Source organism: Macrobrachium rosenbergii, chromosome 4 (genome assembly GCF_040412425.1).
Source record: "Macrobrachium rosenbergii isolate ZJJX-2024 chromosome 4, ASM4041242v1, whole genome shotgun sequence".
Classification (NCBI taxonomy): domain Eukaryota; kingdom Metazoa; phylum Arthropoda; class Malacostraca; order Decapoda; family Palaemonidae; genus Macrobrachium; species Macrobrachium rosenbergii.
The window spans coordinates 8280102-8305707 of NC_089744.1; the positions used below are offsets into that span (position 1 = coordinate 8280102).

Consider the following 25606-nt stretch of genomic DNA (forward strand, 5'->3'; position numbering starts at 1 on the left):
CTATTCCTTTGCTACCACTCTTTTTCCTTTCCACTCATCCCTTCTTTCTACTGCGAAGAAACCTTTGTGTTTTTCTACGCATAGGCCAGAGGGTCAAGTTGCAGACTTAGCCGGCGTACGTGCCAACCCAAGAAAAATACCAGTATGGATGGTCGCGAGGCGGCGTTCTACAAACCCTGCATTCATCTGGATAAGGCGTGAGGGTATTTTTTCATTCTTCTTCTCCTTCTCACTTTTCCCTCCTCCTTCCCAAGGAACCGAGGGAGTCAAGGTCCCGCACTGCAGTCCTGCGGGCGAAAAGGAAGCACTGAAATCCCACTACTGTCATCTTGAGCGGAAGCTCTCTCTCTCTCTCTCTCTCTCTCTCTCTCTCTCTCTCTCTCTCTCTCTCTCATACCACGAGACTTCGACCTTCATTTTTCTTCGTGCTCAGTCACCATTTGTGTATGTGTTTGTGTTTCAGATCCCTCTTCCCACCTTTCGTTGTGATGTTTGCAAATACCCAGTGGAAGCCCCCATGTCCATTCCTCATCCGACGTCTCTCTTCTTCTTCTTCTCTCTTTGCTCCCGCGGACTTCCAGGACACAAAGTCGAGCGGACATAGAGCACTTTAAGCTGCCGTCATTCTTCTTCTGAAATTATGATTGCGTTAGTCAAAGGAAACGAAGCACCGCCACTAAAGCTAGAAGAGTTTTTCCTTTCTTTTTTTTTTCTGTCAGCTTAAAGGCGTGTCCTACTTTTGTATTTCTTTGCCTCTGCAGAAACTATTTTGTATTCGAAATATGTCGTCAGTTACCGCTTTACGTAGTGCCTCCTGATGACAGTTTATCCTGAAGATAAATTATACAGAGCGGCGTTTGCTCTCTCTCTCTCTCTCTCTCTCTCTCTCTCTCTCTCTCTCTCTCTCTCTCTCTCTCTCTCTCTCTCTCTCTCTCTTCGTACCCAAAGAACACTCTTCTGTGCCAAGAAAATGAAGCATTGCGTTTAATTTGGATTACATTATTAATTATCAGTATCTAGGTGTTCTGAACTATTACATTGCTTGAAAAGTGGCATTTAGGTTGATCAGTAACCTCAGGTGTTTTATAAACGTGAAATAAAAAAATAATCTTTCTTCCATATTCTCTCTCTCTCTCTCTCTCTCTCTCTCTCTCTCTCTCTCTCTCTCTCTCTCTCTCTCTCTCTGGGATTTCGGGCACGTCTCTGCCTGGATGGTTTGGGAGGGGTTGTAACTTACCATTGTCTGCAGTGATGGATCGCTTTCGGGAGCTCTTGATGAATCGGGGGCTGGGGTCAAGTCAGCGAACGCATGGATACCAACCAAACGACCACAAACACTATTAGGTCTGGCAGAGAGAGAGAGAGAGAGAGAGCTAGAAGATCACAGCTAACCAGAATAAAGTAGAAATAATATGCATTTTCAAATACTGCCGTAATGATCCACTTTTCTTTTACATTAGCATTTCTTTGAAGTTATATAAATATGTAATTTATATTGTTTTTGTACATCATGACATAAACTGCGGCATTTGTGATAACAGGGTGCAATTTCCTTTCTACAAGATATTTCTCATAGACAGTTAATCAGTTTGTACTGTGCTTTTAATTTATCGCTTTGAAAGTGGTTCGCCCCAGAAATTGTACACAACTGTACAAACGCACGTGCATTGCTCACACTTACCCATGTCACTTACCAATATGTGAAATTTATTTTAACCTCCTTTGTAAATGTATACCGCGCCATTCTTAGGTATTTTCTCCGAACTGGGTCGATCACGAATCGCGCAGCGGGGATTTTTCCTGTAATTTTGCGCTGGTATGTTTAGACGCCCTTCCTTTTGCAAATTTACAGCTCACTTTTACCTCATTTTTTTGAATAACTACAGTTTTTAATGAGCGCCATTTTCCTAAGCTTAACTTCTTGACTTGATTTCGGTATGTAAAATCTGTTGCAGTGTAATACGCATTTTTTAATTAAAAATCATCATAATGATAAAGATAGAAATTTTCACCATTTGTATAATTACTATTGCGTTATTGTTATTATAACGTGTAGCATTAACAGTTCTCTTTAATTCTTGTTCATAACTCATTTTCTTACACTTCTCCTGTGCCCCCTGAAAAAATTCCAAAGCATGGGACCCTACCCTGATCCTACTTTGGCACAGAGCAGCGCCATCATCATATTCGGGGGACACGAATGGCCATAACGAAGTGATCTTATTTCAGATAACCTTCAAAACAGCCCAACTTCTTCCTCTAGCTGCTCGTTGGAAGGCAGGGGACTTCATAGCGAGTACCTTTCGGGGTTCTGGAGGGAAGGGCGCCCTCGTCGCTGTTCGAAGTCGTTAGCCTCAGCTCGGTCTTACTTTGATTAGGAGAATATATGAGTATGACGCCGTTTTGAGGGTGGAAAGGAGGCCTGAATCCGAGCCTGTTAATGAAAAGATTTAAATAATCTCTCTCTCTCTCTCTCTCTCTCTCTCTCTCTCTCTCTCTCTCTCTCTCTCTCTCTCTCTCTCTCTCTCTCTCCTAAAATAAGTAAAGCTCCAGCATGTACTGTATTGCGTTGGGGTTTTTATAGATAGATATTCTTCAGTACATGCATGGAAAAGGGAAAATTTATTTTAGAAAATAAATGTTCCTCTTAAGAAACCTGTCTTGTTACGAGGTGGCACAGTTTCCTATGGCTTTGACCTGGACGTTCAATTTTATGTGTAAATCTTACCTAGAAATATTGTGATATATGGATAGTGTAGCGTTAATGTAAGCGGCGACAAAGGCAGCATGGTTACACAGCGAAAGAAACCGGGGAGGTAGGCTGGATGAAACAGGAAAGCCGTGAATAAATCGGATTATCATGTCACAAGAGCATCGATACCGAAAAAGAAGCGTGGTTTGTTCATTCGGCTGTGCGTTCCCAGAATTCAGAGAAGGAGAAAGGGCGATATAAAAATACACCTTAAAAAGTTTTAGAAATAACAACGGCAGTAAACGAAGTAGAGATCGAGGACTGAATTGATTAGGATTATAAAAGTGAGAAAAAATTCTCAAAGATCAGGATAAAGGTGATGGAACCCACACCGCCATATTAGCAGCTAATATTTTTCTCTCGTTTAGTCATCTTTGTGAAGTATCTGTATTCGATAATACCGAGAATTATGTTGGTGTTGACTTATTTGAGTCTCATCTACGAATTATCGACGATTCGACGTTTAAGGCATAAGCATTCATGTCACATCCCTTGTGACTACAAGGAGAAAATTTATTTGTGATCGAGCTTAGATAAACTGTTTAAACAGAAGATTTTTTCACCAGTCTAACCTGATGGACAGACCTTCTATCTTGATGGCCAAACGCGTTGTCATGGATACCAAAGGAAGTCTTAAAAACTGTTAATGTATTCGAATAACGTTAGAGTGGAGAGAAATGAAGTTCGTTTCGAGTAACACAAGATGTGCCAATCTATTCCATCTCCTGGATGACGAATGACGTATAAACCATTAAGATTTTTCTATGATGACGTTAATGATAACAAGAATGGTAACGACCTTAACTCTTATAATGATAAAACCACCCTTGATTTAATAATAACTACGTGGTGTATATGATTTTAACTTGGGTGGTGATGACAACGTTCACGGCTCCAGTTGAGGTGATTGAATTACCAGCAACACCCTTTATTGTGTGACGAGCTTCCATTTGAAGAGGATGTGTGTGTGTGTGTGTGTGCGTGTGTCTTTTTCCGTAGGAAGCCGGGATGCCAGATGCCACAAGTATCTAACGAACCACGTTGTACTCGCCTGAAACGTTGTCAGTCTCAAAGGTGGATATATTCAGTTTAATCAAGCGGTTGGAGGACGCAGACTCTCTTTAGCACAAATGAAGAGCCTTTGATTATGAGAAACCTTTCAGCGTCAATTAGCGGCGTCATTATAATGGATACCGTGGTGAAAATTAAGACGTGGAAGGGCAGCAGTACCTCGCTTCTGGTACCTTGACATTATCAAGTCTACTTAATATCTTTAATGATAAGAGCGAAAATGATCTTTACAAGGACACCTTCAGTAAAGTACGTTATTGGAATGCTTAACGGGGGATCATTATTGACACAATTCTGGCTGCTTTTAAAGGACATCCCTAAGATGGCATTACTTCTAATAGTCATCTCGGTATTGTGGATCCGACCAAAAGCGTGAAGATTGTTGATAACGTAATCTTTTAAAATCTTACTGATCGCCAAGTATATTGGAAATTGGAGCCAAGATAAGACAGAGGCCAAACAGCAATGAACTGTGCATCGCAGAGATCAGGCAAGGGGGTCGTTGGAAATGGCTGTATGACGGAAATGCGAAATTATTCGAAACAATCTTCTCTTTCAATATTTGTTTCTAACCTTTACCATTCCCAAATGCACAAATGGTCTCTAGAATCGACGATGGTTGTGGAAGCTGTGACTTTGACGATTCTTCATTCGAAGAATGTTTAGAATATTTCCAAGAGTCGACACTTCTCCTTTTGCCTTAGAATGACATTAAGTGACAGCCTATTATTAATTTTTTATGCTTAACATCTACTGGAAATCTCTTTTCAGCAAAGAGCATTTTCTATAAATAAGAAGACTGAAACTCCCAATAGCAGTCACTTTCACATTCACCCCTTAACCGCGGAAGCAGGGTTGAAACCCTTGTGCAGAAAATAATCAACATTCATTGCAGGCTTATACGGTGATGGCTGACAGATAGGTACACACACATATATATATACAGTATATATACTGTATATACACACGTAAATATATCTACACACGCACGTACACACCCATATATATATGTGTGTGTGTGGTGTATGCGCGCGTGTGTAAGATATATGTATGTATGTATACTACATAAACACGTCCTAGTTTAACTGACCTGCTATCTCATGAGAGAGAGGAGCGTTGTTTTGCTTAAAGGTGCACTGTTTAGAGTTGATCACTGAAAGGAAGTCACCCAGTCAGCAATCTCGAAAATCGTATAAGGATTTCAGTGGCCATCAAAAAATAGCCTGTTAGAGACTTGTACCTTAACAAAAAAAATTGTACGTTAATTTGCCAGTATTTGTTCATGTGTTTTATTGGTTTGGAATTTAACTGTAGAATAATTATGCCTTGGATTGTTAATGCAAATTAAACCAAAAATTCTTTAACAAAGCCATTACGATATGCAATGCTCTCTCTGGAATGTGGTCAGGGACAGGCGGGTCCTTCATAATCAGCGTGAATGAGCTAAATCCTCACCGGTGAGGAATTTAGTACAAAGAAAGCCTGTTGAAAGTTGCATAATCCACTAACCCTCCAGAAGACAGTTAGTTGTTCAGACCAAGTACTGTAGGCCACAGACAATTTGTGAAAATATTTGAATGAAAAATAAACAGTTTACCAATGCCGGGTTTTGCGTCTTTCATTGCATGGTGAGAATATCCTTCATTCCAAATTATGATGAAATAAAAAAAATATCCGTGGAATAGGAAACTTGTGAAAACACCAAAATCCTTAATAGCTGTGGTTCAGCCTCATCATCCCAATTTACGTGAGAATCGCCGATTAGAAGCATTGGGTTAGTATAATGTAGTATATAGGAAGAGATTAGTGCTTCTTAACATATAGTTAGCTAACGAAGCAATGACCTTTGTTGGCATAAAGAGAACTTAGTTAAGCAAAACCATCGTTGCTTACAACTTGAAGAGTTTCTTTCCCAAATGCTGAAGTGATCTTAGTCTACGTAGAATCTGAGTTACATTAGAAAACACTTTAGTGCTTTGGTTTTAATAGCAATATATCGAATTGGTAGCTATCCTTATTTTACAGAGTTTATATTTGTTCAGTGATGCTTTATTGATGCAAGGTCAGCTTTACAAAAGCTTAAAGTAAATCCATGTACTCAAAATGAGCTTCCTTTTCTTAACGGGAAAGGTACGCGTAGCTCGGTTTTTGTACAGGTCTTTTTTCTACGTCGCTGATAAGGCTCATAAGGAAAAACTGTGTACATACGCGTCATAGAGCTGCGGCAACCTAAGCACATTGCTATCTCAAAGCACATCCGCCCCTCCCTGAAGCCCCCACGCCATCTAGGACCTTCCGAATAACCCTCCTAGGGGCAATAAGATGCAATATTGCGTAGCGAGGCTGTTACCGCCGTGGCCCTCCGAGAAGTTACATCCCAGCATCGCCAAACAATAAAGAAAACAAATCCACTTTTGGCCATTTGATGATCAACCTTAAATTAGATTTACCACATCACAGCTCGCTGGGAAAACTCCTCATAGTTTGATTATGGAAAGTAGTTGGAAGAGGCCTTGACAAAACAGAAAGAGCAGAGACGAGATACTAGAGGCCAAAAGGAAGAGTGTGAGGTCAACTGTGCAATGCGACGAACGACAACATCGTGTTTTAGTATTTTCAGTAAATTGTAAAGCCAGCCAAAATCATATGAAACAGTAAAAAAAATTGATAATAGGATACAGACAATAAAGTATATTCAGTCTTACCAGCTCTGCCGCCATTTTGCCCTCCTTTTTCCCCAAACTAACAAATTATGTACAAGTTTCACCAACCTTGGCTCTTTCGCTGCACCAAATCTCCGTATAAACAATGATTGTTGTTCACTTCTGTTGACCTTTCTTATTATATGTCATGTCCGATGTAGCTTTCTCAGCATTTAGATTATTACTCCAAACTGAATATGAAAACTTTCCATCAGTTTCTACCTTTTATCTCTCATCCTTATTGCGCATCCAAATATCGCTTTCATAAAAGAGAGTTGGCTCAACAGTCCATTTATGCATTCTTGCTCTTGCTTTCACAAAAACTCGTCTTCTCTTCCAACCCTTTAGCAAAGATCCCGGTAACTCCTTTGTTTTATCTGTTTTGTTCCACACCTCCTCTCACATCCGATTATCATTTGCTACATGTTCTATCAACTATTCTATTCTTCCACCATATCCCTGGCTTCCAGTTACCTCCATTAGCTAACTCTCGCTAATATTTATTTTCAACCTTCCTCTCTTTTAAACACTTAAACACATTTACTACACTTTGCGCATCTTTTCACTATCACGTATTAATGCTGCATCATCTGCAAAGATGATGAAGTTTGCAGACCGTTCTCAACAGCTCATCTTATCTCGCAACTTTGAAACTACATCTATCACTTCCTTAGTGTCTCATTATTCCAGCCATAAAATGACTAAACTGCTTTGGAGATAAAATTTACTCTTGCTTTAAACTCACTTTTACACCAAGTTAAAAACTTACATCTGTATATACTGATAAGATTTTACTTTCATCATAGAAATATTTAATTACTTTTCATTGATTAGTTTCTACATCATAAATCTTAAACATCTAAATGTGGCTGTCTGTAGGTTCACGCAAACCTCATACAGCTCTTTCCACTATTCTCATGCGACACACTCATTTTTTTTTATATAAACACTTAATCTGTACACCCTCTTCCTTACGTAATAAAAACGCTTCTTTTGGACAATCACCAACTACATACCCATTTTACCTACAACCTACACCATTTCGTTTTTTTTTTTTTTTTTTTTTTTTTTTTTTTTGTCACCGACCTTTAAATTTTAAAAACATATAACCCAACCTCCCTTTCTCATTCACCAAACCTGTCAAGGCACAGATTCACTCTCTAACATAAACGTTAGAGGTGATATATATATATATATATATATATATATATATATATATATATATATATATATATATATATGTATATATATATGCATATATACGTGTGTGTATGTATATATATATATATATATATATATATATATATATATATATATATATATATATATATATATATATATATATATATATATGTATATATATATATATATATATATATATATATATATATATATATATATATATATATATATATATATATATATATATATATATGATATATATATATATATATATATATATATATATATATATATATATATATATATATATATATATATATATGTATGTGTGTGTTATGTCATGTAGATACTACTGGACAATAAATAACATAGGAATGGTTATAAAGCACCATGTCTCAGGGTAAAGGAGCATCTCGCTGGATGGTGACTCCTGTAGGATTTCAAGTTATAACAATAACGATCATGGCAGGATGTGGGGTATACAGCACCATATCATAGATGGATACATAGATGGATTTATTGACCACAAAATTACAACTTTCATGACAGCAAAAGATTCAAAATTACAGAATTTTCATATCTTTCAAAAGATCAGTTTTAGGTCCAGTCAGTATCAAAGTTTCATAGAAAACGACTTTGTAACGCTGGGAAGCACTCCAGGAAATAATAAATTAATGACGAAAATGACAGCGTTCAGTTACATCGTTAATATTTGATAAACTATACCCACAACTATAAATAAAATCCATGACAACAAAGTACTAACATGAATTGTCAATGTAAAGCGCAACATCTTCCTAGTACTATCGAATTATGTTACGGGTGATTTTACATACCACATTATAATCTGGCATTTCATGAAACAAACTGCAAACACTGCAAAAACCAAACCGGTTTCACAGGTAAAGTGTTTGCGATCATTTTGCAGAAAGTGGAAGAAGTTCACAGCATATGACAGATACATGACACTTAATGAAGAGGACGATGAAGATATGACCCTTTGAGGAACTGAGGCGTTGTTACTGGGCTTTAGCTTATAGATGCAAGACACAGAAGTCTGCTGGGACGGGCGAAGACTGCGTTAGGCCAAGGGCTTTTAGGGTAAAAGGAACGTGGCAAGAAATATAGTTTTGATGAAAGGTGTATTTAGTTCATGAACAGAAACGTGTGAAAGTGAAAGAACGTTTATGTTAGAGTGAATCTGTGCCTTGTCGGGTTTGTGAATGAGAAACGGCGGTTGAGTTCGTATAAATATACATACATACATACATACATACATATATATATATATATATATATATATATATATATATATATATATATATATATATATATATATATATGTGTGTGTGTGTGTGTGTGTGTGTGTGTATAACTGAATCACGAAAATATGGAACGTGATGATTTTATCTTTATTTATATAAAAACATAACCGCTGTTTCTCATTCAAACTAATAATATATAATATATATATATATATATATATATATATATATATATATATATATATATATATATATATATATATGTGTGTGTGTGTGTGTGTGTGTGTGTGTGTGTGTAAGTGTATGTACATGCATGTACGACTGAATATTCGTTTCAAGTTAGTTTCCAATGTTTTTCTGCGTTCTTGAGCAATCTTATTTTCGTTATTGTGTTATGGCAATTTTAATCTTCCTCTTTTCTATACATTTTGCTGAACATTGTTTGCGATTCCCGCCATTTATTACTGAAACCCTGTTACCGGGACAACTGATATTTTGTTTGATCCATCCACCCTTCGTTTATAATCATGTTGTGTTCCATTTTTCCCTCCTTTGCTCGTTATATCTATGGTGTATCGACCATAGAAAGGGCATCTTTCCATCACTGCCGGTCATCATCTCAACAGTTCTCCTGGTCCCTTCACATTTAGCCGATTTCCACCCTCACAATTGGGCTCTTCTCTTCCTCCCCAGCTCATGTTACATCTCTCTCCCTACTTTGCTCCGTCTTTCATATTCCATCCTTAGCGAAATTTCCAACTCTTTCTTTCCTCTTTCCTGTCGTCTCTAGTTTTACCACATTCCACAATCCTTCTCACACACTCGCTTACATTTCATCCTTTCACCACGCCTCTTTTACCGTTTATCCTTACCTTCCTTCCTTCCTTTCCTCACACTCCACATTTTTTATTCTTTCGTTGACATTTCACCATTTCCTAACCTTCTTTCTTTACAGTTTAACATCTTCCATATTTACTCACTCTCCTAATTTATTTTCCTTGTTCCTTTTACATTGTTTCCTTTCTCTAGCTTCATCCCATACAGCGTTGTCCCCGTGAGGTGTCTGTAGGCCCCTCCCTTCGGCCCCTTTCATTCCTTTTACTGCACCACCTTTCATAATCTGTTTCTTCCACCTTCCTCTCCACCCTCTCCTAACAATTGATTCAACATTATTCTCAGCGCTGAATGACCTTATGGTCCCAGGGCTTGGCCTTCGGCATAAATTTGATACTCCAGTTCCATACAGTATTGTATTTCCCTTTACTTCTTTCATCATCCTTATCTCCCTCAGCTTCTTTTACAATCATTTCTTTTCCTTCTTCCACAGTTCATCTTCTTTGCAGCACAATATTTTTTTAATTTATCATTTCCTCTCACCTTTCTCTTATTTTTGTATCTCCATCTTATGCTCATATTCAAACCGTTTTTAACTTTATATACAAATTATCACTTACTTTCCTCCTTCCTTCACCCTCAGTATTTTTTTTTCACCTCAATCATTGACATTATTTCTCCAGTTTCACCTACTTCCTTTGCAATCTATCATTTTCTTTCCTCCCTCTCTCATATTCTATATTTTCTTTCCGTGATTTGCCTTTTCCTTTCCTCTCCTCTTCATAATTTTTCCATTCTTTCCATCACACTGCCATTTGTCCTTCCATACCCTACTTTTCATCCCTCTTTCATATTACAAGGATTTCTCTGTCCCCACATTTTGTTTCCATCTGTTCATATTTCTTGCTTCATCGTACTCTTATGCCATCCCATCATTTTCCAAACATTACATCAGGTCTTGCACTCTGCCCTTCACATTTTACCCTCTCCATTGGCTTATTTCTTTCATTCCTCCCTCTACACTTCATCTTCACTCTCCTCCCTTCGCTTTCCATCGTTTCCTTCTGTCTTCTCATTTTGCATCATTTTCCACATTTATTTTTGCATTTCATCCCTACGTACCTATTCCCTTATGTCTACTCCTTTATTATAGTAATTTTCCTTCACTTTTTTCTTTGCCTTCATTCTTCCTTCACAATCCACCTATTCTTTCTTCTTTATCTGATCTTTCATTTCGTCCTCCTGCTATCATTTTCACTTCTGTGCTTTCCCTTATTCTTCATCTCTCCCCCCCCCTACCCCTTTACAACCTTTGTCTTCATCTCCCCTCATATTCTCTCCGTTCCTCACTCCACACTCCTTTGTTCCCATCCCATCTTTTTTTTTTTTATTTCCCATTCACTTCCCATCATTTCTTTGTCATTTACTTTTACACTCTACCTCTTTTTTTTTCCTCCCCTCCCACGCCATGATTTTCCTCCTCCCATCTCAGTCTTTTATGTCTTTCCTCCTATTACGCTCTGTTACTTCTTTCCATCCTTTCACCGCACTCCTTCCTTCTTTCCTTCTTTATTTTGTCTTATCACCCATCCCTTCACACCATCCTTTCTTCCCCCCCACCTCCCTGTTGCCGTTCCTTCCCCAGCTCTCCGGCCTTTGTCTCCCCCTCCCCTCTCACCACCTTTCTCTCAGATGCTCTTCTCTCCTCCCTGGCCATCAAGATGTTTGGGCCGCTAGAGGCAAAGTGTTAGAGGACCTTGTAGAAGAAAGATACTAAGTGGCACACCATTTTTTAGTCTCCTTTTACACCCTAATGAGTTACAGACACTCCCTTTTTCATGCCTCCTACTTGAAACTTGGGTGTTCCAAGACGAACATCTCAGACCCTCTACTTCAAAGATCTGTTGTATTCCCCACTAGTGGTATTGTGCATCATCATCATCATCATTATTATTATTATTATTATTATTATTATTATTATTATTATTATTAGTAGTAGTAGTTAGTAATGTTTTTGTTGTTCTAAATGGCTTGACTCTCATCACTGACACTCAGCATATTTCACATGGAGAAGGTTCTTATTTTTTAAAGTGTTATTATTATGATTATTATTTGTATCAGGAGTAGTATTAGCAGTTACGTTAGTGCATCATTGTTTTTTGTTGTTGTTCACAATGAGCATATGATCTGACATTCGTCTGTAAGATAACTCTGTACATAATAGAGCTTCTGATACGCATTGCCGATTCATATGAACGAGTGAAGCTCTCGAGTTTCCCATCTAATGCCAGTGCCTGGCTGCTGTTCAATAAACGCATTGTTAATGGCTGCAACCCAATTGATAAGAATTATTTTAAGTCATCCGTAATGTGTTTAAGATTGTCTAAATTAACCATGAAATGTTTTTTTTATTGTCATTATCAAAATTTTTAGTCGTTGCAGTATTTGTTAGCATTAGAAGTATTCATAAAAATGTTTCGTGAAAATGTTTCCTATTACACCTAAAGAAGTGTAATAGGAATTAAGCCGTGAATAAAAAAAAGTTTAAAATGCTTAAGAGGCAAATCGATATTTCTAATTTCAAGTAAGCAATTATAAGTATAGACATTATCATTGTTAATTACCTGCCAGGGGTCGATAAGATCCAAGAATGCCATAAAGGGGTCAGTAGTCTCAAAAGTTCAGGGTCCCCTTAATGGAAGTAAGAGATAAGGGCGATGAAACGTAAGGGCAATGACTGTAGAGTTGAAATTCCATTTCGTTACGATTGTAATAACTGAACATGGTGAAGATTACTTCTTGTAAAGGGAGAGCTCTGTTACCAGATGCGTAAGGCATTTTGTTATTGAGTTACTGCTGTTTTCCCTGTTTTACATTAGCTCGTGCTTTGCAAGGAAAATTTGCTTCCAAGGTATTGGTAACAAGTAGTTCAAAATGAGTCGAGATTGTGTAAAGACTGCAGGAGGTACAAATAAACGACATCGGAAATTCAGAATGTGCAGAAAATAATAGTAAAACATCATTTATAGCCAAAATACTTAAATATATGTGCCCGTATGCATTATATGCGTTATATGTATATGTGTAATTTCACATTAAAAGGAGAAACTTTGAACGAAAACCCACATTTGTTACTGGTAGAAGGTTGAAAGATACCGTGAAGCTTTGTGCATGCACTGAACTGTTGCCATGGATTTCCCTTCCGATGTCATAGTCTTTAGGAAGTTTATAAATTCTGAAGTTTTTAGAAAAGTGGGTTTTAGTTATATATTTGAACCATGATATTCGAAACTCATTTTCTACTTCTACGAAGATCCTTCCGTTGAAAACAAGAGCGAGCCAGTTTCTTCCGTGACCTGCGAGTCGATAACATCGTCATTCAGCGACAGCCCCTTTAGAACTTTTTGTTGATATAAAGCGATAATGAGTCGTTTGGAAAGAATAAAAGTTCAGGCTAATTACAGTATAGCAGCATTTTTACCCATTTAGGCAGAACAATACGGACATCTCTAAGGACATCTTGGAGTATAGACTCTTCTGTTCCCACTCCCCACTTATCCCTTATCTGACCCCCACCTTCCTCCCTTACACAGCCCCCCACGTACACATGCTTTCGAAGAGCATAAGGGCTGGCCAGGGAGGTCTTTAGCTCAGACACAATGACGGTCAGAAACTGTGTTAAAGGGTGGAGGTGAACTACACGCACACACATGCATGCAAGGGGAAGGAGAGAGAGAGAGAGATAATGAACAGAGTTGGGAAAATCATTGCTAAAGAATGTTTAATAATCTGAAAGTAGGACGCCCAAAAATGCGAGAAATGAAGAAATATTAACCAGGAAACACAAAAGACAAGAAAATGTCAAAACAGTTAGGATAAAGAAAGAAAAATACACAAGCAATGGAAAAAATGGGAGAAATAAAATAAAATAGATGCAAGCTCCACAGAATTTACAACGATAAAATTATTTGAACATAAGAACAAGAATGAAAACCCAGAAAATAAAGGAAATGAATAACGGAGAAAGGAACAACAAATAAATGCAGAAAGAAATAACATAAAGCGGAAATGAAATGATAAATAAGTGAAGAGAGAAGACCCCCAGAAATCTGAAGAGAAAGAGGAAGGAGGAAATCTTCTAAACTTTTGCAATTAAGATTACAATAAACAACGATCTTCCCTTAAGGGAGCCAACTAGGTTTGCAGGGCGGAGATTGATAGGAGGACGACTACGGAGGAGTATCACAGATAGGGTTGGTTAGTTTAGCTTTCCTCTCCTTAGCAACAACTTGAACTTTTTTGTTATCGTTTCCATTCTTTATTTCAGTTCTTTTGCGGATTTTATTTGAATGTTTGTGTCCCTCGTGCTGAACACTTTTCCCTGGAAATGATGTTAAAGTAATGCCTTAACCGGCTAATGGTCTACTTAATTCTGCATGGTATCAAAGAATGTTTTTCTAATGGTTCAGCATTAGAATCCTTTTCGTTCACTACAAAGCAGCTACAGAGCCAAGGCATTTTAAGCAATTTATCTCATATGGAGTGACTCTTAGACGTATTTAAAGGAAGTATAAATGACATATTTCGAAGAGTGTGTATGGGCCAAGACTGGTAAGGAATGAGTGAAAGATAGAGTTTGAATCTGCCTTGCTGGGTTTGGAGAGCTTTAAAGAGAAGTTGTGCTACTGATTAAAATGAAAAGGTTGGAGTCAAGGAAGGAGGTGACGTTGTCAACAGATAATTATGGGATTTCAGTATAATGGGATTGGAGAAAGTCGTGAGGAAATGAGCTATGAATGAGCCCTGATTGTTGGAAATACATGGTTTCCAGACAAAAGTTTTCACAAGCATACCATGGAAAAAGAAAATGGTGAAGAAACTAGTTTGTTGGATTATGTATTAGTGCAGAGTAGATGGAAGTGCAAGTCGATGAAGCAATGTCGAAAAGAGGGGTAGCTGAAGGCATATCTGATCATTATTCGAATGAATAAGGGTAAGAAATGTGGAGATGCGTAAGAATGGTAAAAAGATAAGTGTCGTTGAAAGACTAGGCCAGAGTTTTTTGAGATGGGTAGTCCGTCTGGTAAGAATAGGGAATAATAAAACGGGTGAGGACAGAAGGAAGGAGGGAAAGACCTAGAAAGTGCGATACAAATGTGCACGCCATTATAAGTCCATTTCCTAATGGTTCTTCACCGTTATGCTGCCGAAGCTCCTTTATAAGTGCTTCCGTTTATTGCTTTCTTTTTATCTCTTATTTATCTATCAACAGTTCTTTTCACTAACAAGCCCACGGGTGGAAGTGGAATGAATTGCAAACAAGAACTTAAATATGCCAGTGATCAAGTTTCTGCTCAAAATTGGTGGTTATGGTGACGGTAGAGAAATTTACAGATAAGCTTTTTCTTTATTTGGCTCTTTCTTCAAGCTGCTAGCAAAATCAGTCCAAGTTAGACTGCTGTACTCAGGAAAGACACCTTAAGTAATGATCATAAGGCCAGATAATTAATGTGCATCGAAAAACTGATAAAAAGAGATAGAATTTATACCTGCTAAAGCTCTTACCAAATATCCAGATAATTCGTTAACATGGAAGTAAGATAACTGAATTAGCTGATCTGAACTGACGTTTCTAAGGAAAGATGACATGAAATCTATGAATGCCAACTGTGAGGAGCATTTTTTTTAGTTACGTTTAAATCTACATACTTAATTAGCTCTAAAACATGGAAAAATGTTACTTAACGGTAAGGACATCTAAAACATATGATTCGCTCAAATTCAGGTTCGCAATGAGGATTTAGTTTATGACTGAGTAACAGGATCTTATACTTACTTGGAAAAAGAAAATGAATTATAAGAGCGAATTCTAGCATTAATCAGCCACTGAAATTCATTTTTCCTACAAAAATTTGTTGTCTTTGAAAAGAAAAGGGACGTGTCCTCACTTCCAGGTAAATGAATAAAATCTCATTTCCTTCTCTTTTCCTTCACCGTCGTCGTCTTCTTCTTCTGTACGAAGACATTTATCCGGTCGTAGGTCCTCGAAAGTTCATCTGGTCATTCTTAAAGAGAGAGAGAGAGAGAGAGAGAGAGAGAGAGAGAGAGAGACCCACTGGGCCCCAATCTCGACAGCATTTCAAACAGTGATCGAGCGAAAGAGCCTTCGCAGTCTACGAGTTAAAAATGCACTCAAGCAATGTAAAACAAGATGGCACTTGAGCGCCTAAAGAGTCCAAAAAAGTGTGACAATATCCCTTGCTGTACAAAAGCTCCAGCTGAAGTGCTTCAAGTTATTTTTCGCCTGGTCTCCCCGGGCGCTGTCGGATTTAAAATGGGAAGATGGCTGCATTAACGGAACAAAAGACCATGAGAGAGGAAGAGAGAGGGTGAGAGAGAGCAGAGAGTGAGGAAGAGAAGGTAATTTGCAAAGGAAGAATTTGCTGACCTATATGAAGATCTAAGAGACAAAATGAGTTACAGGATGGACTTTTAACATAAAAACTGATAGTAGTGTTTACTTAGTTTTTCAGTTTTCTGTAAAAGAAAGCTATTGAAATGCTTTGTCTGTCCGTCCGCACTTTTTCTCTCTGCACTTTTTCTCTCTGCCCTCAGATCTTAAAAACCACCGAGGCTAGAGGGCTGCAAATTGGTGTGTTGATCATCCACCCTCCAATCAATCAAACATACCAAATTGCAGCCCTCTAGCCTTAGTAGTTTTTATTTTATTTAAGGTTAAAGTTAGCCATGATCGTGCGTGTGGCAAAGCTATTGGAAAGGCCACCACCGGGCCGTGGCTGAAAGTTTCACGGGCTGCGGTTCATACACCTAAAGGTAGATCTATTTTCGGTGGCCTTGATTGTACGCTGTACAGAAAACTCGATTGCTCTGAAGAAACTTCGGCGCATTTTTTACTTATTTATTGCCTTCAGTGCTTGGCCATGACTGAAAGAAATTCGGATCTCCTGAGTAATTATTATTCCTGCCGTGTAATTGTTGAGCTTCAGAACCATACATTGTTACCATTCACTTCCATTGATTGTTGAAGTGGCATTATTCTACTAAATTTAACTCTCTTTTGTAAGTCGTGTAGTCCTTTGACAATGAAACTATCTGCGTTGGAAAAGGATTGAAATCTTTTACAAGTAGGACACTCACTTTGCAATGGAATTCAACTTGTTGGAACGAAGCTGAACCTTTTTTCAAGTACTGTGGTCATTTAGCAATGAAGCACTGCACTGGAGCATTGTCGAAGTTTTCACAAAAGAATGAAATTACTCGTTAATGAAACTCTCTATGTTGGAGGCAGTTTGAACTCTTCCAAGCAGGGTAGTCATCTGGGAATTTGGAGTACCTATTTGCATCTGAAAAAATTGTACTTTTTTAAGTTTATCGGGTACCTTGGAGTAAAATTATCTGCGCTGGAACAGCTGTCTGGTTTGCAGCCGGCTGAACTCCTTTACATTTATTGTGGACACTTGTCATTTAAACTATCAGACCTATAACGAAACTTACCTGTTTTTCACACCGTGTAGCCAATTTTCAATGGTACTGTCTGTGTTGGAAGATAGATGAGTTTTTTTTTTTTATTTACATAGTCTCTTGGAAATTAACCAAGTCGGAAAAATATTAACCAGTTGTTAAGTCTCCTGTCAATGGAATTATTTGTTGAAACAAATCGTAACTTCTTCAAGTGCAGTGGTCACTTGGCGACAGAACAGTATGCGTTGAAAGTTGAATTCCTTTTCAAGTGTTGTAGATGATAGGCAATGGAACTTTCTATGCCAGGACAAAGCTGAAATCTTTTCCAAGTGGCGTAGTTACTTGGTAACAGAACTGTCAGTATTAGGACGAAGCTGAATCAATATTCTTCTGGTTAAATCACATGGCGATGAAATTATCTTTTTGGCAAAATTTTGTACTCTTTTCCATGTTGCATATTCTACTATCTGTTGAACTATCTATGATGGAAGGCACTATTTTCTTCAAGATGGAAACCAAGAGACAGTTAAACTATCGCCCCTGAAATAAGTTTCTCTTTTTCAGGAGTTATAGTAACTAATCAGTGTAATTATCTGCGCTGGAACTTTTGCGCTCTTTTCCTGCACTATTGTCACTTGCCGTTAGATGCATCTGTTTGAACAAAGTGTTATCACTTGACGATTGAACTATCCACATTAAAGTGAAGCGGAGGTTTGTGTTCTTTTTTCATGTTGGCACTTGGCCATAGAATTATCATGTCAGCTGAAATAATGAAACAAAGCAGACTTTTCTACAAGTGTCGTAATTACTTGACAGTGGAATTGCTTGCTTTGGAGCAAAGCGTCCGAATAATGATCCACTCTTTTTCAGGAGGTGCAGTTCCTTGGTAACTGAATTCACTGCTTTGGAACAAAGATGAACTTTTTTACAGTTGCATGGTTACTTGGCGATGAATTAACTATGCTAAAACAAGTCTGAACTCGTTTTCAAGTATTATGGTTACATTTCACAGGAACTGGCTCACTTGGAAATAAGATCACCTGACTTTGAAACAAAGCTGGAATTTTTACAAGTATTTAGGTTCGTCGGCAAATAAAATATTTGAACTGGAACAAATGTGAACACTTTTTGAAGGAGTGAAGTTACTTGCCAATGGAAGTTATTTTTGTCGGAACAACGAAGCACTTATTTTCAGTTTTTGTCACATGGCAAGTGGACTGTCTACACTGAAACTTAGTTGTAGTCTTTCGAGTGGTGTGGTCACTAAAAATCAAACTATTTTCATTGGAACAAAGCCGAGCTCATTTTTAAACAGTGTAGTCACGTGATAATGTATCTTCACATTCGAACAAAGTTTATTTCTCTTACAAGTGTGAGAGTCAACCTGCAACGGGCCCATTTATAAGGTCATTTGCCATTGGAACTGTTTTGCGTCTGAATAAGGATGACGACTTTTTCAAGTGTTGTAAACACTTGGCAATGGAACTACGGGCATTAGGGCAAAGTTGAATTTTTTCCATGTGGTCTATTGCTGGCGTTGGAACTATCTAGCTTGGTACAAAGCTGATTTGGTAAGTTGTGTAATTGCGCAACATCAGGACTACCTACTCTGTAACAAATCTAGAACTTTTTCAAGTATCCGGGCATTTGGCTGTGGAATTATCTGCCTGTAAATTGTTCGATAATGAAACTCCCTGCGTTGGAACAACGCTAAACTCTACTTTACTTCAGGATCAAAGTGAAACTCTTATTATTTCATGTGATGTATTCGCTTGGAAATTGAATTACGTGCGTTGGAACAAACGTTTATCAGTTCGGTCGATGTTAAGTCAAATGGTTTGGTTAGAGAAGATTGCCTACAACATAAAAAAAAAATCGTCTATTCTGTCTTCTTAAAAGAATAAAGGGTATGTCTTACGAGGATCATATTAGTAATTGATAATAATAACTATTGTGTACGATTGTAAATGATATTCCCTGGTCAAAATATTTACATTTTGACAATACCACAACTATTTTTGTATTTAGAGTATTCAGGTTTGTTTTTCACGATTCATGCTGAGTCTCAAGAATTTAAAACTTTAATGTCTTCTCTCACTTTACCTCTAAAACAATTCCTGTTTCCCTTTCTCAGTTTGAATGCACAATTCTGTCGATATAATTTTTTTGAATGTGTTTCGATTTTAGCCTGCCAACCACATGTTCCGATAATTTTGAAATACAAACAATAGAGGTAATGTTTATAAATCATTACTTATTTGTTAACATTAAAATCCTAATTGTTGTTAGCTGTAATGATAACATTAATTATAACAACCCTTATACTTGTGTTTTTATATTGTTTTTAGTACAGTATTACCAGGTTAATCTAAAACATTTCCTCAGTATGTAAAGGACCTTTAAATTTTATTGTTCTTCAGTTTTACTCTTAGAAAGCTTCCTATTAAGATGCTAATGAAAAAGAAAGATAAAATTGCTTTCGCGTTGATTATAATTACAAAAAAAAACCATGAATTAACATGCGGTTCGAATGACCAGATCTTTAGGAATCGTTCTTTAAATCTCTTCTAATTCTTAATGTCCGTTCTGGTAAGCTCAAAGGTTCCAGCTAACTCGAAATCCAACTGTTTAAGCTTTAGTTCGCGTAATTTTTTTGCTGAACGCAAACTACTTGATGTACAACATAAAAAACCTTAACCAACGCGAAAGAGCGCAAAAGATTTCGTGTATGTGTGCGTGTGCGTGTGTGTGTGTCTGTCTGTACTTGTAACCAATCTAGGCAAGAGAGTATGCGGTAGTGTTTGCCCGGAGGAAAAGGTTGCCAATTTGTAAGCATTAGTGTTCCTTCCGGCTCCTGGATGAGCATCACAAAAAAGCCCAGCCGTGCTCGGCCCCTCCAGCCTTCCTCCAGCGGCCAAGAAGGATCCCGCCCTCCACCCAAACTTCCTCCATAATCCCTTTCCCCATCTTTGTCTCTCCTCCTTCAGCAACCATGCCCTTCTCTCCCCCCCTCCCCCCCCATACCCCTCTAAAACCCACGTCTCCTCCCAAGGAGGTTGTCTCCTCCTTTCCCCTCACTACCAATCTCTTGCGAGAATTGCTGACAATGGCTGTAACACCTGACCGCCTGAACCCGCATTCAAAGGCTTGACTGATGTTCAGTCGACGTCGGTAGGAATCCCAATCATTCGGAAGACGCCCAAGCCAGAAGGAAAAATAACAATATAGAAAAGATAGAATAGTTTCCTTTCTATGAAAGTTAAAAAAAAATCTCAAGAAAAGAATGGTGTGAGGGAGTTAGAAGAAATACTCTTCGGTTGAAAGAAACTGTCGTTAACCCAGAATCAAAGTTTCGGAGACATCATCCTTGTTCCAGTAAAAGATGGTCAGAAGTATTTTGTTGATCTGGCGATATCTGCTGAACGTAGCGTCATCAGCCTGCTCAGCTACCCATCAATCCGGCCTCTCTGTGCCCTGTATGAAAAGAGGCAAGCACAGCCAGTGCAAGACTAACACGGACTCCTGCAAAACAAAGCGGCAGTGCCGCCTTTTCTGGGCCGGCAAAACGTCCGGCAAACACTGGAGTTTTATACTAGGTGCTGCTCTTGATGGAGTCATTTTCTTGCTAGCGTTTTGTAGTGCACAAGAAAAGAGGGAAAAGTCTGTATTTTCTGGCGCGTCCCTCGCTTTGACCTGAGAATTTTCTAATTCCGTGTATTTGAAGAAGAAATTGTCGCACTCCCTTTGCTTCTTGTTAGGCAAATATAGGAAGAAGAGCGCGGAGGCCATTGGCTTTTATTTAAATGGAGATACAGGAAAAAATGACCCATGTGGAACATTTTTATTGGTGTCATAATAAGCGTGTATTTTTACCGCTGTTTTGATTGATGTATGGTTGTAAGACTGCTTTTTAAATACTTATCTAATATTTCCTGGCGAAATTATCTGTAGTACCATCGGACCCTATGATACTTTTTCTAAAAGTCAACTGATGAAACGAGACTGAAATTCCGGCTGTAGAGTAAAACATCCTCGTTAGGAAATCCATTTAATGCGCCTTCGTAAGTTTGAGGTCAGAAGCATACAGTGGGAGTTCAAGGATGTACATAAAATAGACGCCAAGCCAGGGAAAGTCTAACATATTGGCGACCCCGTTCTCGGCGCTCTCTCCAGAATAAAATGAAATTGTAATGTCGCCATCCTGATAAATCATCTTCCTTCTCTCTTTCCCTTTTTCAGAATTATTCTCTCGCTCTTTTCGAATGACTTAGAAAGCTTTTACATTCTCTCTCTCTCTCTCTCTCTCAGAGAGCGAAGTCAGGGAAAAGAGAGAGAGAGAGAGAGAAGTAAAGAGAGTGTAATGAAAAAGAACGGAACTAACATATTGCCCCTTTTATCTTTGCTCTCATAATGGTTGAATGCGTCCCTTTTATGTTTGCGTAAGTGCCTGTACGTATTTGTTTTGATCCGTAATCGCTTGTGTGTTTGTGTGTGTGTGTGTGTGTGTGTGTGTGTGTGTAATCTCAGGGAGAAATAAAACAGGACCTAATCAAACAATTTTCTTTTCTCTTTCCAGTAACATGAAGAAGGATAATGTAAACATTTCCGCCATCTTGGATTCCCTACAAACAGGGTATGACAAGAGAATCAGACCCAATTATGGAGGTAAGTTGGCCGAATCATTTCTCTTCTTTGTAACATACGAGAACGACAATTCACCTTCTCACTTCTGAATTAGTAAATGCAGATGATTAAAACGATCTTCATATGTCCATAATAAGAGAATACATATGCTTTGAAGTAAAGGTAAAGGACAGATTCCTTTTTCGTGAAAGAATTGTCAAGAAAAACGTAGTTTTCTGTATTTATCTCCTTTTTGATCTTGGACGACAGAAATGAAATTTTATTTCCCCCCGGAGCGAGAAACGATACATGTCAGAATTTTTCCTCGATGATGACTTTCAAATGTCTTTGCTTTTTCATCTGCCGTTCCTTTTACATTTTTGCTTATACACGATACTGAATAAAAGATGATAGCAGCAAGGTGTGAACATTCACACTTCTTCCCAGCTAATCTCTTCCCTCATTAGTCCTTCCACGTCCTATCGCCGTTTCCTTCGTTCCAGACTATAAACAACGGTGTCGTGCTTTCCCAGCCCTCGCTCCGCCAACATGATCCATCCAGAATGAACTTGCGGATGCGCGAGATTAATGGTGACGATGGATCATGTTGGTCCGAGGGTGGCACACGACTCTTTTCTCTAATCAAGTGTTTAACTGATGTTCATCTTTTATGTACAGTATTATAAGCCCTGCATCAAGATGGCTACCTAACAGTGCTACGGAATTGTATTCATGATACGATAGATGATGACTACTAGTGTTATTGTTTCTCTGTTATTGTAATTTCCTATGTTGTTGATGTTGTTGTTGTTTTCTTCCGTAGGCCAACGATAACAGTGGAACGCGAGTAGGGTGAAGTCCTTTGCTTTGGAGAATTATTGCGTTATGTAAGAGAAGAAATGAAGGGATGTGGTTTTCTGAACACATCATAATTTCTTGGAAATAAAAATAATGCCATTGTTAACATGAAAACCGTAACTCATAATGCTCAACTTTTTGTTTTGGTCAAATATGGATATATTTAAAAAAGTAATCGCACTTGGGATATGATCATTCCAAATAAAGTGAATCTCACTTTCATAGGAAAATATTAATTTTACCCAAATAGGTATAGAAAAGATGTAAAAAAAAATTTATAAGATTCAGCAATTTTTGTTTCACAGACCAAACAATTTATCATTCATTGCTTCAATAAAGAGACCTGGTCATTTCTTCTCTGTGCTCTGCAAGTCAGCCCGTAATGAGAGTAATCACCCTACTCGTGGCGCACTGTCGTAGATCTGATTTTTTTTTTTTTCGAGCCAATAGGAGACGTCAGTCATCTATACCGAACTTTTCTCGAGGATGCTTGAAAGTTTCCCTCCCACCACTGTTACTCCTATTGAGAGTTGATAATAACAAGTGAGAGATTTGTAAACATTGTTCTTCCTCCACAAAAAAAGGTAAAAAGAAATACTTGTCCAAAAAAGTAAGAGACTTCTCCTATTGGCCTGATTTCCTGTAAGCGCTTTTCTTTTCTCTCTTCACCAAGATGATGATATAGAACGCCCTGATAGCCATCTTCGGCTTCTGTCTTCTTCTGTTGCATTGTCCATCATCCTTCCCGACACTTTTTCACCCTCTGCTCCTCGTAGAGTCATCATTGTTTCCCATAGGTAACATCTCATCGACCTTAATGTAGCCTCATTGCCATCTGATATTTTATTGATGTCATTTTTAATCATCTGCCGGCTAACTGATCACCACTGGTGCATCTTCCATTTCGCCATTATCATCATCATCATCATCAGCATCGTCACTTGTTTCAGCCATGTCATCATCGCTATGGTGTTCATATCATTGTATTTTGTACGTCGTTATCACTATCATTTACATGACCGACAGCGCAATTCTGTCAAACTCAAATAATTCCTGTGTGTTCCCGTGAGCATTTCCATCATATCAGATATCATTCACATCATCAAAACGGACGTAATGTATTTTTCACTTCACCATTTGTTAACATGATTCCTTCATTTCACAATGATAAAGGATAAATTAAATTTATTATTAATGATCAAAAGATGTGAAATTGGTGGCTAGATATAGGACGTTTTTCTTTTCTTAAAAGTAAATCTTACGCAAATAAAGAATGAAAATAGTATTTTTAATGTGCCAACTGTTCCACGATGATTCACATGAAAACAGCAGTACCTTTTCCTGAAATTACTTTGATCTTTGGTATCCTTAATCAGTGATAAGGAGTAGTAGAATGGAAGCGAAATTTTTTGCGAAGATTTGTGAGGTGTGACCTTTTATACCACATTCGGCATAATATTCGGCACTCCAGTCAAATGGAAACTAAACCAGTTTAAGGAAGAATAGACTTAACCGTCCAGCTTTGGTGCCAAAGACAGTTCAGTCTCCAGCATCTGGTTTCTAAGTATTCCATGGCTAACAGAGGGTTAGGCCTTGGTTTATGCTAAAATATTGTCATTACGAGAGTTCAAAAGAATATCATAGTGTTTGCGTTGTCTTGTTAACTTTCCCGTCGAAATCATGTTAAGGAATAAATTTATAAGTAGTCATCCTTAAGTAAAAGAAATAGCCTGTAAAAAGTCGTCAGAACAAAATATGACCTCGAAATTTTCTTGAACATCAAGAAATCCTGTCGAAATATTCTGAGAAATATACGAAATATCTACAAAGAATAAGAAACTGCCTCGGGATCCCCTTAAAGAAGAAGAAATTACTGTAAAGGAACTCTAAATACCAAAACTTTATCTTGAAATCTTAGAGAATGTGAAATGGCCTTGAGATGATTTTTTATGAGTCACTTTTATTTGATTTTCAATATCAACTCTGTACAAGATGAAAGTTTCCAGATTTTTTGCATATTCCAAAATATTTCAGAATTCCCGAAGTATTTTTAAACGTTTATTTTTATGTGGTGACAGAATAGAGGCGAGTTAGGACTTCAAGGCTTAACAAGAAAAGATTTTCTTTTGAACGTCTGGTAATACTTCGTTTAGAAAAATAACCGCTATTAGTAGAAGCGAGATCTTATCACGATCGTTAGGAGAACCAAGACCTGACCGGTTGACAGAGGAGGACAAAGAAGAGCCAAAGCCTGTGAGTTATTCCCAGATATTTTTGCTTACGGCGACGTTTGCCTCTCTCCTTCATAAGTAAAGGAAATAAAGAAACGGGAGAGAAAAAAGATGCAGAGGCCGGAAAGATAGGTAGCGTCAAAACTTATCAAGAATTTATTTCTTTCGCCCGTGAAGGAAAACACTGAAAACTCTAACACTGGTGTCCCCGGGAGAAGAATAACTAAAAATGGCCTCGAGTTTCGTTCTAACGCTCTCTCTCTCGCTCGCTCATTCTCTTAAAAAAAAAAAAATAAGACAAAATAGAAGAGACCGTGGCTGAACACCGGGAAGAAAAGAATGAGATGTGGCAGACGCAGTACACCTCACTCAGAACGTTTGGAGGAACAGGAAGAAAAAGGCAATGAAGGGTCGGTTTGAGCTGGCATGGGCGGGGCACTTTGTGTGACATGCAAGAGAGGGAGTGGTCTCTATTGACATGACGTGTAGTGGACAGCTAGAAAATACCGAAAGCTCCCCTTCCACCACCTGCCCGTTTTCATTTTGTAGCTTTCGGTTTTCCAAAGGATGAAGGGACCGAAGCCAAGTTAGGAGCCGAGGAAAATG

The 25606-nt window shown here is 38.0% G+C and overlaps 1 protein-coding gene across 15 annotated transcripts in view; it reads left to right on the forward strand.

Moving 5' to 3' along the window:
* The window catches only part of Rdl (Resistant to dieldrin), a 401707-nt gene that overhangs the window by 233535 nt on the left and 142566 nt on the right, over positions 1 to 25606 (forward strand). For all 15 annotated transcript variants that reach the window (XM_067089770.1, XM_067089643.1, XM_067089664.1 and 12 more), the window contains one exon: positions 21865 to 21953. In XM_067089770.1, the coding sequence (XP_066945871.1) occupies positions 21924 to 21953 (30 nt within the window). In that variant the 5' untranslated portion in view covers positions 21865 to 21923. The remainder of the gene's footprint in view (positions 1 to 21864; positions 21954 to 25606) is intronic.